At 40.8% G+C, this 15,638-nt stretch overlaps 1 protein-coding gene across 1 annotated transcript in view; it reads left to right on the forward strand.

The window, feature by feature from the left end:
* Positions 1–1,552: 1,552 nt before the first annotated feature.
* Positions 1,553–15,638, forward strand: part of LOC103472660 (dolichyl-diphosphooligosaccharide--protein glycosyltransferase subunit STT3B) — a 102,055-nt gene continuing 87,969 nt past the window's right edge. The window contains exon 1 of the mRNA XM_008422421.3: positions 1,553–2,158. Within this exon, the coding sequence (XP_008420643.1) occupies positions 1,893–2,158 (266 nt within the window). The 5' untranslated portion in view covers positions 1,553–1,892. The remainder of the gene's footprint in view (positions 2,159–15,638) is intronic.

A 15,638-nucleotide genomic window follows, 5' to 3' on the forward strand; every position in this document is an offset into this window, starting at 1 on the left:
TTCTTTATTATAAGCTAGAATATTTGTTCTAATAGAACAGTTGAACATATTCTGTGCAATGTCCAGCCTGCTTTGGTTGAGGTAATATACAATGGGTTTTAAGATTTATCATTCTTACAGCACCACCTTCACAACATCACACCCCGCCTCATATTTATGGACTTGGTATAATAAAACTTCTTTAATTATTTTATGTTTTTCAGTTTTAGAGAGCCACTCGAGATAATTGATAGCCCCTATCTGGCCACTGCTTTTCAAAAAAGAAAAAAAATAAATATAAAAAGCCATCTTTGAGTAAAGTTATGCATGCCAATCCATAAATGGTCATAAGAGGATTCTGAATGGGGTTATGGTCTGGAGTTTATGGTGGCCAATTCATGTGTGAAAATTATGTGTCAGGCTACATGAACAATGCTTGCATGAATTGAATCTGATAAATCCCAGCCTTGTCATCTTAAGATATGCTCATTCCCACGGGGAAGAAAAATGATTGATGGAATATCCTGGTTATTCAGTATGCTCAGGTAGTCTGGTTACCTCAGGTTTAGGTTCAATGACGTTATATCCCCAAAGAACACCTGTGAGGTAAGTGCTATTATCTAGAGTTGAACCTAAGCATCATACGTGGGTCACATTATGCAGAGGGAACAGGGTAGATATTTGATCCTTAAACCACATGACCTTCTTCTATTGCTCCAAAGTCTAATCTTTATGCACCCTAATAAATTTAACGTTTTCTCCCCACAAAAGCCAAACCGATCATTATTTTTCTCAAGGCAGCAAAGCAGTTTAGTTTCAATCCTATCAGTTCATTTTGCATGTAGAGATGTCTAAGTCATCCCTCATAATCATCAGTCATTTTTCACAGCCACGTTTCTACCACGAACATGCTGTTTCCCCCATGTGTCCTTCCAGTTGGACAGTTCTTAGCCCAGTTTCATTCAGCAGTCTTTTGTTTTCTCTGTTTGATGCACGCATGTAATTCTGTTCTGAAATAGACCAACATCCTTTCCACAACCACAGGATGTGTATCCTGACATGGTTGGTTAAGAAATGAGAAGTTACTCGCAGCATCAGCTTGGGTTGAACAACTTGCCAGCTGAAAGATGTTTCAGTTCAATTTCAATATAATTTACTGGACCAAAACAGAAACGAAATTAATGAATAAGTATTCAAAAATTATCCAATGGGTGGTTCTTTCCCATTTCATTTCTTAAATCCAGGTATGGATTTGTTTTTCCGATTGGCAGTGCATTGTAATATATAAACTGTCATTAATTTTACAGAAAACACTTGTTATCAGGCAGATTTAGAAAATTTATTAACAACCTAACATTAAGTATCTAAAACAACTTATTCTTTGTTTATGGAGCCCCTCTATGTGTCAGGAGTTTTTTTTTTTTTTTTTTCATTTTTCAATCACAACCGGCCACGACTTATCTAATCATCTATTGGATAACTTCTCTGGCAATCTAAACAAATCTTCTTTGCTATTGGCTGATGAACCCGAAGCCCCGCCCTCTCGTACCTGTCGATCTGTGAAAGGCCACAAGCGCTCCCGGACGCCCCGCCCACTGTATCCCCTCCCGCCTCTTCCCACCGGCGTTCAGTCGTGAAGCGGATTGAACGAGCAGCGCTTGCTCTGTGGCGCAGGAGTGTGCGGGCAGGATCGTAACGGCTGCGGTGGTCAACTGAAAGCACGTTTAAACGCACACCGGGAGCAGCTCCGGAGAGAGGAACCCTGAGCACGGACAGCCGAGGGGAGTTTATAACGGTTAAGGAGCGGAGGGAGACTCGGGAGAGCGGCAGGAGGCGGTGGAGGAGGAGGAGGAGGAGGAGAAGTGGGGGGAACGGGCGCTCTCTAACGAATCCGACCGACATCGCACGCAGAAATGGCGGAGCACCACGCAGTCGGCGACGGCAAGCACAAGGCGTCCGGCAATTCTGGGAGCTCGGTGCACGGAAACAGCCGACCCGGCGCCGGCGGTGGAGGAGGAGCAGGGGGCAAAGGAGGCCTCTCTGGCGGACTGACACAACCGGCCGGGTGGCAGTCTCTACTCTCCTTCAGCATTCTTTTTCTGGCCTGCCTGGCAGGATTCAGCTCCAGACTTTTCGCTGTGATCCGGTTCGAGAGCATCATCCACGAGTTTGATCCATGGTAAGCTAGCAGATCAGATCGGATCGATTTGCAAGTGCTCGCTGTGCCAATGAAAGATGCTTAAGTCGACCCACTTTTTTTTTTCCCTTTTACATAAACGTGACGTATAATAATCTCTTTGCATAAGTTACATTAACAGCGATAAGTTTTTAAACTTATTTTAGATGTTTTATATTCCGCTGACTATAAAACACTTGTTCCCCTGTGATGACCAGTGAAGGGATTTTCTGTCTCATGTCCTTGGCACAATCACTTTAATTGTCAGAGGAGCGGAGTGCAGCAGGTATGAGGGATGTTGACGTTTTATCGTGATGATCTGGGTTACCAGTCTGGTCGGACTGCATCTTCTGCAGGTTGTTGGCTCTCGTCTGTGCAACTGTGGTTGACGACCGCAGGGCGCTGGAAGATACGTGGAGTGTTCAGCTGCTGGTACAACTTTGTTGTAGACTGAGGAAGTACCAGCTCTCTATCAGAACTGTTTGCAATTCATTTCAGACTTAATTAAAGTGGAGCGAGGGAAATTAAAAATGGCTCACCGAGGGGATTATACGCGGGTTCGGTGGTCGATATATTTGATTCGGAGCTGGTTCCCTGGAGGATATTACCCACCTGATGTAGTGTGCACGAAGTTTCTGTGGAGGATTGCAATTGTCGCAATTCTAATAATGTAGATTAATAAAACGAAGGATATTTGAAATGTCAATTTGTTAAATGCACAACTTAAAAACAAATATGAAAGCCCTATCCATCCTTTTGTATGCACCTGCATATCCAGCAGTTGGAGACAGGGTGTACCCTTGGCAACTCACCTGTCTATTTCAGGACCATTTAAAACTGAATATGGAATGCCAAAAGTGCTTTAATCTAATAAATGAATACATTTTTGTAATTGTGAAAATTTCAATGAAATGGGGAAATAAATCCATCTATAATTATTTAAAATGTCATTAATTTACTAAATAAGTAAATGTTAATGTTATTACAATTGGATATTAATTTGTTTTACATCTTGTTACTTTCCTTCATAAAATTATTTAAATCATCTGTGTGGGTTGTCAAATGCATGCTTATTTTTGATTGGCTAACCTGCAGACCAATCACTTTGTGTCTAAAGCTGACCACATAAGATAAAATCATGACATGCTGCAAAACATTATCATGAAATGTTTAAATGACTAGTAAAATGACAATTTTAAACATTTAATATCCAAATTAACCTATCTCATTCAAACACCTTTTAAACTTCCATATGTTTGCCCCTTTTGGAGCTCCATACTCCAGCCGCTGCGAGTAATCACAGCAGGCTGTTGACATGACAGCCCGCTGATCCGGTCTGGTGATGCTGTCATCACAATGCAGGATTATTCCTGGTTGTAGCCGTGTCACATGGGCTGTGGGGGTTGGACTGGCAGCCAGGATGCACCGTCACTCCTTCCTGTACCGTGTGGCGTTCAGCCATGCTCCACGACTGAGGCATTCATTTATTAATTTTCAAGGACAGGTGCTCCGTCTTGTTCAGGGTGACACTTACCTTTTCAATTATGTTGATAACTTGATTGCACTTTATCGCCCAGGTTTGAAGCCAGGAGAGGTTCAGGTGATCTGGGTCTGACTTGCTGGGAAATGTGCAGGACTGACCTTTCTTTAATCATGGGTGGTCCTGTGTGTTGCATCCATTAGTATTCATTAGCAGATGTATACATTACATTAACTGTGGTACCGTTCCCTTCCCCCCCCCTGTACTTTACTGTAGTAGTTGGAGCTGCCTTGCTTCAGTTGTAAGGCTGTAAAGTGGCGCCAGTTTCCACAGTTACAGTGCAGCTTCTTGGCAACTTGTCACAGACAGGAGAGCAAAAGACTGTCTTTGATACGCAGAAGTTTAAAAACCCTCACGGCTATGAAAAGACTTGAACTGTTGTTGTTTCTCTTCACCCTCAAAAACCAAGCAGTGCTTCCATCGGGCTAAATGGTTTAAAAAAGAAAAAATGCATAAAACTGTAATTTTGTCCTAAAAGTGTTGTTACTGCACTGATATCTGCTTTGGTTAAAGTACAGAGACGCAGCTGAACTATATCATTCATATCAGCATATGCATGATTTCAAACATTTTTTTGACTTGCAAATCTGAAAAGTGTGGTATGCATTTGTATTCACTCCCTGTCCATCTCCAGTCCAGATCAGCTTTTAGATGCATTGCTGGTCCAACACACCTGACTCATTACGATACCTCAACCAAACTTGATAACATGCTGTAAAGGTAATTCAGCCATTCGTTTCAGCTGTTTACAATGTAAACTTTTCAGGACAAGTAGCTCTTAAGTACTCTGGTCTAGAGTCTCAAGTCTAGAGTCTCGCCTTTTTCTTCATCCTTTTTCCCCCCCCCCAAAGTGACTCAAGCTTAATCAAATTAAATGGAGAGATTTTTCAGAACTTGCCACAGAATCTCAGATTTGGGTCTGAAGATTGTACAGCTTGGACATGCTTGGTACTACACCAGTTAGTTGTAGCTTTTTGTTGTAGGTTCAAGGTCATAGTTCATAAATGTGCTTTGACAAAAACCAAAAAAACCTCTAAAGGTAGCTTATTACAAAAAGCCACAAACTCTGAAGTGTTTGTGGTTGTAACATGGAAAAAATGTGGAAAGGTTCAAGGGTTGAGAACTTTTGTAAGCTACTGTAGTTGCTTTCAGCTAAATCTTAAAAAATATATATCTCTGTTCTTATAGTTTTCTTCTCCTGACCCGCGCAACATGTGTAACCTTGAGACCACCATCTGAAATTCGTGTTTATTTTTTATTCCATGTTTATTTCATGATGCACTTTCCTCCTTGCTGTTAGTGTTTTCTGGAGCTACAAAAAATGGACATCTCTGGGTCTCATAAAAAACTCAAGACCTTTCTAAACAAAGAAACACGTTTTAGTCAGTGGTGTCTATGGATTGATTTGGTGTTTTACTACATTATGTTGTGCTGATGAATCTCTTACCTTTTTGACGGTAAGAATTTAAAGTGATATGATGAACCATCTGCTGATTGGAAGAGGCCATCATCCTCAGACATGCTTGATTGGTGCCGTTAGTTTGGCTGTTTGTTGATGCTTATGTGTGACGGCACTTTGTCCACAGATAAGCATCACATTAAACAAGCCAGCAATTTGTGGAATTATGATTGGATTTAGAAACTCTAAAAATGTCAGGCATATTGCACAATGTGCGAACAGCGCAGGCAAGGCTGATTTAGTGAAAGACTGCTTGATGAGTCCTTGGCTGCTCTGATTACAGTCAAAAGTATACTTTTAATGCTGTTTTTTTTTTTCTTTGGCGAAGGTAATTCCTTTGCAAAGTCATGTCGTCGTCGAAAAGCGTCGTTGGGTTTTCTTAAGACGGCTCTAAATTATTAGTCCTTTCAAGGTTTGAGTTAGTGGTTTCAGTGAAGTGTATTGTGTGAAGACGTCGCCTCACTCATGAATCGAACCTGCTGCCAGAAGTAATGCTGCTTTTTGTAAGAGAAGGATGTGCTTTGGTTCTCTGGATTACACATTTTTCTTTGAGTTTATCATTTTGTAGTGTTTGATGAATACAAATGCATGAATCTGAGCTGTGCCGCAAGGCTTGCAGAAGTGTAAGAGCAAAGTTTGCAAACAACTGACTTCTTTGAGTCTGAAATGAGAAGTAGGAAGTGGATGTAAGAAGTGTCCACACGCCGATTTAATTTTTTGTTTTTAATGAAACAAAATACTTGATGGTTCTTAAAACTTTTACTTTTGACGTGCCACATCTTGTGCACTGAAAGGTAAAAACACAAATGTTTTAAGGGAAAGCATAAAGTAAAACGCTGGAATGAGCGATTTTAACCGACTTGTTTTCGAGAATCACAGTTGTTGCGTTGACGTCTGCTGTCAGTCGAGGTGAATCTGATCTAAAAATGCCGCTCTGCTTTCCCTTTACGGTCTTCCGTTATTTGCTCATTGTCTCTTTTAGCTCTTCCTTGGTTTGCAGAGAGGTTAAAATAATCGAGAGTCTTACTGTACAAAGGAACAGGTCAGGAGAATTTCACAGCATTATATTTACACAATGGCACTGTGCTGTTGGGCATTAATGACTTGGGATAATCCTGGACAACGGTGATTGTTCTAAGAGGAAACGTATGTCTGAATAAAGAGCAGATATAAGGTGTTCAGGGAGGCTGGAAAGAGGCGTGAAACTGAAACCGTTTTTGTCAACTACCGGTTTTACGTGTTTCGACAGTCTCATGCATTCTTCATATGTCCATACTGAGGGGTGGAGTTTAGAAACGAAGCTACGGTTGGAAGTTTTTGTCCAACAATCTGGCACACAGCAACAGTCTTCAGTCAGAGGCCTCTTCAGATTCGCTGCAAGACTGACTACTACCAGAGATCCTTCCTGCCCACAGCATCACCATCCACAGCGGCTCTTTGGAGACAAAGTTGGATAAAAGTTATGACAACCTTCAACATCCCTTTGGGATAAATAGAGTATTTTTGAGCTGAATTGGAAGTGATGCTATACGTGAACGTAGACGCGCGCCCTGCGGAACATTTAAAGCGTGCAGCACATTCACATTTGAATCTAATCTGTGTTTTTGCTCGTGGATATATTTAACTACTGTCTAAAGGGAGCCTCAGTCACAGTTTTCATCATGCTGTTAGAAAAAGAGGTTTTTATATGCTATATATCTGCATTATACCCTTTCTCCTAAGCCTCCCAGACATGTACTCCTCCTCCTCACTCGTTTATCATGCTGTGAGGGCGCATCTGCAGCAGAAAATCTCTCACTGTGAAGTGCATGTGTGAAAAACGAGTGGTGGAAAAGGTCTGTATGTAATTGCCAGAGTATTCTGCTGAATGTCCTGTGTTCATGTTTGACAAGAGCTTCAAGAGCTTGTTGCATGATTTTTAATAACTCTGTTATCAGAGCTGGGCAGCTGTTCCACACTTCTTTTTTTGTTGTTTTTTTTTTTTAATAGATTTTGTAGTTGTGAATTGGAAGCTGGTGACACTTGAATTATTTTTTTTTAATATCTGGAAGCCTACTCAACTTGATTTGATCACTTAACTGAGATAATTTTCTTGCAGCCGAAAAGACATCATCAAAGTATTTTTTGTAGTAAAGTACATTTTTTTTGTTTTTGTGACTTGCATAGATCTAGCATTATTTTCAGAATGTGTTTTTATTACAGATATTTCATATTGATCTTCAAGTGATTCCGTCTTCTATTTCTAATGCTGTATATATGAAATGAGAACAGTGAATTCTGACTCGGGTTTTAGAAAATTTAAATTCTCTTCTCTTTGGAGCCAAAATGTAAGAATATTCTAATTTTGTGTGTGTTTGTAGTGAGGCTTTTTATTTACGTTGAAAGGAGAGATGGAGTCTCTCTGCATTCGTTAGCGGGTTTCCCAACCCTCGAGTCACACTGCCCTGTGCTTTAGATGTTTCCGGTCTGTAACGCTCCTGATTCAGACGACTGCAGTTCAGCAAAAAGTCTGTTAATCAGCCATCAGCTGACATGAGGTGTGCTGAAGCTGCGAAACGGCACATTCAGTTCATACAGAAAGTGCATTTTTACCATTTACCCATATTTTCAGAATGGAATATGTCTTGCTCTTTGTCAAATTCTGAAAGCCTGTTCTCTCTCACTGTCTCGCAGCCTGAATGAACTGCAGACGGGTCTGGATATGTTGCAGTCTAAGCAATATCAACACTGAAAATAATAAGAATTCAACTCCTTCTCTCTGTTACAAATTCAACTCTGAAGAGTTTTGTGAGCTTGACCTGATGGCTTACTGTGGTGAGTTCAATGATCAGAAACAAAAAACAGATTTTTGAGTTTCTTACTGGCTTTAAACACTAAAGATGGATTGTGACTCAAGCTTCTGTCTCTTATTGCTATAAGTGACGAGCGTTTACGTTGTCGCTTTATGGGAACAATAATTCTATTCGCTCATGTAATCAAATAGCTATACAAACATTTATTGAGGCTCTGGTAGAAAAGTAGAATGGGATTGTCAGCATTATCAATTGGCAAACTTTTTGACCATTTACAACGTTTAAAAATGTCTAGGCACCACAATGCATGAAAAATATGCTGCAGGTTCTATGAAAGTGGTCAAGATGAAATGATTATTATAGAATAAATATAATATTAGTCAATCAGCTGTGAAATCCCTGGTGTTTTACAGCAAAACGGATGACACTCAACATTGAGAAAACTGATGAAATTAGGTGAAGCCAGTCAAAGAACAAATGGCAGGTTTATTGATCTCTGATCCAATGACACCAGCATGCATCCAGTTCCAGCAAAGGATCTCAGTCTTCTGGATATGAGTGGACATTACATTTTTAAACTTAACTTATAATTACAGTGTTGTTGCAAAGCTGGGAAGAGTTGAAATCCACAACATCTTTCATCCACAGCAGATTCTGTAGCGTTTTAAATTGCTTTTTGGAATAATTTTGAACAAGATGCGTTGAGTACATTTCATTATATGGTCCAATTAAAGGAACTGTTACTGTTCTCTTTTTTTATCTTACAGCACAGCCAGAGCCTTTGGTGGGCTATATTTTAGCTGAGCTGTTATTCAGCCATAATTTCCTAATAGCACAGTTGTATTATTTTAACAGCATGTGTACAAATATAGGTTAAGTTGGCTTTACTAAAGTGCTCTTGTAATTAGAAGGTAATGAGCCATGTTGGGCCGCTGTCTGCATGGCTTAGCAGAGCGAGCGGCCTGCCTCATGATTGTTTATGGGAATAATTGAATCAAATTCAAAGCGATTGCCAGCCATTTTTATTTTGAAGGCTGTTTGCTTCAAAGACGCATCTCTAGTGACACTAAAAGTTGGTCAGTCATCATCCCCCACTGCAGGAAACCAATCAGCCAGCGTTTAATTAAAGTATTTGAATGGACTCAATTACTTTAGAAACGATAAAAAAAAAAAGTAGCAGAAAATTGTTTCAATGTGTGACCTGTAGACTTAAAAAAACCGGGAAGTACAGTATTCCTTAACCCATAGCAAAATGAATAAAACGGATGACGGAATGTTTAATTTTTATTAGGTTATTAAAAAATGGACCTTAGCTGCAGCTCCTGTTATTGGTGCTGGTGAGAACGACTGAATTTATGATATAGCTGCGATGCAAAACCCATGCATTAGCCTGCCAAGTGTGAAGTGTGGGTGTAGTTATATGAGGTTAAGCTAAGGGCAAGTAAGATTGTTGTCCTTTCACCATCTGCTCCTGTAGTATCTTCCAGCTGCACACTTCCTCACCATGCAGCGTTGTTTGAAGCCCCGAAGCCATTGGAAGGATGCCGAAAACGAGGGTGCCATTTCTCCTCTTCTTGTTTCTGCTTTTCAACTTGCCTGACTTTACTTGTTCGTCTGTCTGTCTCCTTTTTCGTTTGAAGATTTAGGCACAAGGTATTCGCTTACTTTAATGAAAACCTGGACAATGTGTAAAAGATTTTTTGCTTTTCTCTATAATTTAAAGTCCTCATCATTTGGGCTGAGAGCTTGAAAACGGTGTCATTTTTAAACTGACTTGTATTTAAACACAAACATCAAGGCCCACATTTTGTCCCCAGACATTGTGTAAACTTTAGTGTTACACAAATAAGTAAATGCTATAAAAATATGAGTCTGTGAGGAAGCGTTAAAAAAAACAAAGCGCATTCTCCCACCAAAAAGAATTGGCTAAAAATGAAATCTTTCTAGTTTGATTTCTCTGCCCACTCTGGTTCAGGTTTTAGTCAAAAGCGGACTGTGCATTGTCAGGTTTCTGCATTGTCTGGCGCTGCATTGACACCTGGAATAGCAGCAGTTTTACAGCATTTATATTCAATCCTACGGCTTCATGAAATACCTTCAGTTTACGCCTTTGCGAGGATTTTGAAACGTCTCTTACAGGCGTAATGAATTATTCTGTGCTGCAGAAAATTGCCAAGTGCTGTGAAAAGAAAATCTCCTTTCACCAAATGTTGCGCCTCAGCTTTTTTTTTTTTTTCTGAACCTGAACAATTAGTGTGAGTAGCTCCCTCCTCCTTCTCTCCACGCTTTTTATTTTTCTGTTGTTTTGAAATGCACAGTATCATTTTAATATCCTGGGAAGGGCTGCACAACATGTGGGACTTGCGCTATTGTTTAGGAAAATGAGAATATAGTTTTATCTTCCTAACTAATGAAAGTGTTCAGCAGGAATCGTTGTGATACCGTAAAGCCGCTTCTCAAATGATACCCTAGTATATAACACTAGCATCTGCCTAGGAAGGTCAGTGGTGTTCGCTATTTAGTCTCGGGTTTTGCTATTTTAACATTTTCCATGAGATTCGATCCATTTCTTTAAAGATTAATACTACTTTACAAAAAAAAAAAACAAGATTCTAAAAACAGTGTAGAAACATCTCATCACACATGTAGATCTAACTGAAATAACAGTGGTAATGCAAGCAGGATGTTGTGCCCTTTAATTAAAAAACAAGTTATGAGCTTGGATGCGATGATGATTTTAGTTCTGTATGTTTTCTGATCCCTTGGGGCATGTACGATGGATGAAAATCAAACATTCTGGCCTCCGTTTTCAGATGAGACTCCCTACTTTAAAGTTTTATTCCATTGTGTGAATTAGGTTTTTATCTTCCATACATGCAGTGTATATAACATACCCATCAGTGTTTACGGACTTAAGTCTAAGAGGCAGAAAAGTCATGTTTAGTTGGAAGAATTTGAGGCAAACACTACTTTTGCAGCTTCTCCACCGTGACTGGCGGGGTTAGAAAATGTCAGGAGCAGCTAAAATAAAAACTTTTGCAGCTTCAGGAAGTGGAAAAAAAGGCTAGTGAGGGAACAAGCAGGCGGTTTCCAGGACTTGTTGCTGGCAGGTGTCTGTTGAGGCAGGGCCACATTAGCATGTCCGTTGAATCATAGCGTGACGGGGAGGAAAAAGGCCCGGAGTTGCCCTAAAGCTGTTGTAAAACCATCAGGTGTTGGACTAATGACAGTTTGGAGAAAGCCATCCATTTTGTAGGAAATTAATGACTGCGGTGAGAAATCGACGTGTCGAGCTACTTTCTCTTCCTCGTCTAACTTTTGCTCCCTGCTTTCACCTCAGCCAAGAGGCTTCATGTCAAGCCCCTGCTTCCTTGGCAGGGTTTCCCAGGAGAATACTGCCAGACATGGCAGCGGGGTCTGTGAAAGTGCAGCATGCTGCAAATGTGAAACGGAGAGCTGATCCAGGCAACATGGGCTCATTTCAAGGAAGCCGCATCTGGCCAGGGGAAGCCATTATAAAAGATTTAGGATTATGATTTCAGTCTTATTTGCTTTAGTGATCAAGGTTTTCCGCTCTCCTTTGTAGTCGGTGCGAACAACCTTAAGTAAGCTACTTTTTCATGACTAAATAATCTTTCATGACCTCCCTTTTGTGGTTATCCTCTTTGCTGTGGATAATGTGACCAAGGTTGTGAGTTGAGCTCCTCACCCAGGTTTTTTCCAGCAGCTATTAAAGATCTTCTACTGTACAGAAGTGAGAGGCAGTTCTCCATTCATTCAGGCTGAACTGAAGAGGATGCCCTAGTTTTTTTTGCTCTTGATTTGCCTGTAAGTCTGTGTTCTTGATGACGTTTTTCTGAAAGCCTCTGCGCCGTTACCACCTAATAAGGGGTACAGTTCCAGTCATAGGGTTTACATGCACTCATCATGGGCATTTGAGATTTTCATCTGCTAATTACTCAGCTTTACTTTTGCGAGGGTGGAATAATTAAATTAAAAACTACTGCAATAAGTTAAAAAAAAAAAAAAAAAAAAAAAACAGGATTGGGGTTACGTGTTTGAATTTATAATAGATTATTCTTATTCAAACTGGTTCAGAATTATATAGGCCAGGGATATGTTGCATTAAATAATAGTATCTTTAGGGATATAATCAAAAGCAGTAGATTGTGTGCAGTTTATTGGTTGAGTTAATTTTATGACGTAGCCTTTTTGATGGTGTGTGATCAAGATTGTGCATTGAAACAGACCAAATACATTAGTAGGATGCAGAATTCACATGCATTGCACTTGAATTTTAACAACCTATCAAATAATTGCACCCAGGCAGTCCTTTGCAAATATGATTGTGCAGACATTAGCATTGCAGTATCATTAAGGATTTAATATGCATCATGCAACTCTAATCTGGTTAAAATATTATGTGTACAAATGAATGTCTAACCCCAGCTGTAGAAGTCCGAGGTCTAACATGGCTGTGAAATATAGTCCAGCATGTTGGTGAGGTTGTCTTCCAAAATTTAAATTTGGGTGCACTAACCCTCATCATTAACATACCTGGAGTGTTGCTCCATGGTTTCATGCATGTATGAGAAATTCTTGAATTTCCCATGGCAGCCATTCCTTAAATGTTCTCTCCCAAAATCGCCACCTTCCTACTCAGCTCCTCCAGACTAGCAGCAGCAGCAGTAGTTAGCAAAAACCTGGTGGAACTCAGCATCTGCTGAGTGCATCAGACAAATTACTTAGTCTATCGCTCCCAAGAACGTTTACCTGCATAATGGAAAGTCATTGCTGTGATGACGCGTTGAAGGCTGAGTATCAGTAAGAGCGCTTCTTAAAGAGACAGTCTAACATGAAGGCGTCATATTGTGAACTCAAATTTCTTTTGTCATGTTTGATATACAACATTTTTACAACAACTGAGAATAAATTGAGAAGATAGTTACTAGATTGTGCAATAAAAAAAGCACCACATGGTTGGATAACATGTAATACACTGGAAGCTCTCTGAAAGACTGCCATAGAAGTGAAGGTTTATTTATTTATTCATTTTTCTCTCACCAATGCCAAAGAGGCTCAACACATTTGTTACATTATGTTGCATTAAAACCTCTCTTGCATTGTGTTTGAACCTTTTCCTCCCATATTTCTGCATTCCTGTGGAGAATCTCAGAGCATGAGGCCGTTTATCTACACACAGCTCGGTGTTTCTCATTTTTCCTGCTCACCACTCTCGCCGGTGCCGTTAACGGAGCGGTGTCAGAAGAAGCAGCGGCTCGGTCCCGAACAAAAGAGCAGTAATGGAGTTCATACATTCAGGTGTACGAAGGAGAGCTCTTTTCTGATAGTTGATGCGCTGAAAGTAGTTTTGGAGTTCAGTCTTAAAATATTACTGTCATTTTCATGCAGATCAATTCTTCCTAACATAAAACTGGAAAAAGAAAGTTTCAACGTGCATTTTCAGGATACACACTGTACTTTTACGAATACACACTGCCCTATTTGTCATCTTTAATACAAGAGCATGACCTGGAGCAGGTCTGAGTTGGCCCAGAAACAAAACCTAGATAGCAGAACTAAATTTATCCCCCATGTTTCTCGTCCACATTAAGGAAAGAAGGAACAAAAGTGCACCGTATCCGTGTGTTGCCGCGCAGAGTGCGAGAGAAACCGTCTGGTTGATGCAGCTTTTGTCAAGCTGTTTGTTGTGCGCCGTCATGGCTGTTTTGATGCGATTGTTGTTCCGTGACCATCCAACCTGCAGGACTCATCCGCCCAGCGAAGAACAGACGGACCGGAGTGTCTGCTCACCGGATGCAAGGCTGTAATTGAAGGCATTCGTTTTCAATGCCTGTGCAAGTGACGCTACTTTTCCTCCGATTTCTTGTTTTGCTTGAGCTAACCGTTTTATGCAAATAGTAAGAATCAGGTTGTTGGGCCTTGAGATGCCTCAGAGCACCCAAAACTAATCTGATGTTTTATTGTTTGACACTTTGCTTTTAAAAAAAAAAAAATCCAATTAAGAACACCAGCAACGGACAGTAGCTGTTCAGAATCGACCTCAAACTAATGCTCGTCCCTGAGAAAAGCAAGAAATCGCTGGCATTTACTGTAGGTCATTATTGGTCAGATAGTCCTTAAATTATTAACTCGATCTCTCAGCTTTCACTGCCGCTCCACTTTGTTCCTGTTGAAGTGGTCCTGCATGCCCTCTGGGTGGTCTAATGGGGGAGGTGGGCTGGAGGAGAACAAGGAGGATCTGTGCTTATGCCTCCTCGTCCTCTTACTGACAGAAGTCAGCACGCAGCTCTGTGGGCGAGCACACCTGCATGCAGAGAGGAGAGGAGAGGGAGAGAGAGAGAGAGGATCGGCGGTGGGATGGTAGGAGGCAGAGGAGGAGAAAAGAAATGACTGCCTGCCAAGCGTTCAGACTGAGGAAGGTTTTGGTGGCGAGGCCAAAGAGATTGCATTGTTCCTTAGAACCCCCTCATCGGTCTGCGTTCATCTCTACCACAGTATCTGTGCCTCACTGTTTATGTGGAAAGAGGATGGGTTTTTGTCACTTTCTGCCTCAGGTTGACCTGAATGTGTTCTGTGGCTGATAGGCTGCTTACTGCGGAGTCTGTTTAATAAGATCAGCTGCTTAAGGCATCTCCGAAGTCTTACTGAATAGTAGAAACGGCTTTGCTCAGCTTATTCTTAAGTAATTTTCTCCTTTCAGTTTAATCCCTCGAACATTTTGCAGAAACTTAGTCGATGCTGGCAGAGAAACTAGGTAGGTGGCTGTTGGGTAAGGCAGATTAATCTTGGTAGGAACTGGTCTCAAGGAGTGCTGGGCAAACTGGAGGCTACAAAGTTTTCATCCCCCATGAAAAATTATACACAATTAGCCATTTTTGAAAAATACAAATCTAAAAACTGAGGATTTGCATTCAGCCTGTTGAGAAGAACCTTGTAGAACCACATTTTGTTGTAATAACAGTTACGCTTAAAAATCTTGTCTACTGGTTGAACTGTGCTCAGTCCCAAGCATTTTAAAGGTTGGGATGTTTTAAAATCTAAGACTGCTTTAAACTTCCCTACAGCTTTACCTCTGACTTGGTATTCTTTGGTCTTCATGATGCTGATAGTTCACTGATGTCCTCTGAGATGTTCACAGAGCGGCTGCATTTAGACTGAAATCAAATGAAACAAATTCGGACTCTACTTGGTGATTAGGTGACTTGTAGAATTGATGTCTTCTGCTGGATATTCACGCACAACCTGTGAAATTCCAAAAGACAACCAGCAAGATTCATTGATGTCAGTGGAGCTGCCAGGAGGAAGCTGTTTGTGTAAAGACTTGCCTGAAAAGTTGAGCTGCTTGTTGAGGTCGGCGATGCTGGGAGCTTTGGTCGGCTGGTGATCACCTCAGGTTTGTGGTAGACTCGGGACGGTTCCAGTGACGACCGCCGTCATTACTTACCGTCTGCTGCCGAGTCATTTGTAGTGATCCACCGATGGAAATAAATATCAGTTAATATTAGCCGATACGGATGTTGGTGCCGACATATCGTGCATCCCTTGTCATTTTCCTGTTTTGTAAATGTTGATAACGAAGTATTAAACTAATCAGAGGCACAAAGTCTGCTTGGGTTGGATCAAAGGTAATGTTTTGACTTGTTTCGATTTGCATTTCTGAACAGGATA

The sequence above is a fragment of the Poecilia reticulata genome, chromosome 11 (assembly GCF_904066995.2).
Source record: "Poecilia reticulata chromosome 11, P_reticulata-male-v2, whole genome shotgun sequence".
In the NCBI taxonomy this organism is placed as follows: Eukaryota; Metazoa; Chordata; class Actinopteri; order Cyprinodontiformes; family Poeciliidae; genus Poecilia; species Poecilia reticulata.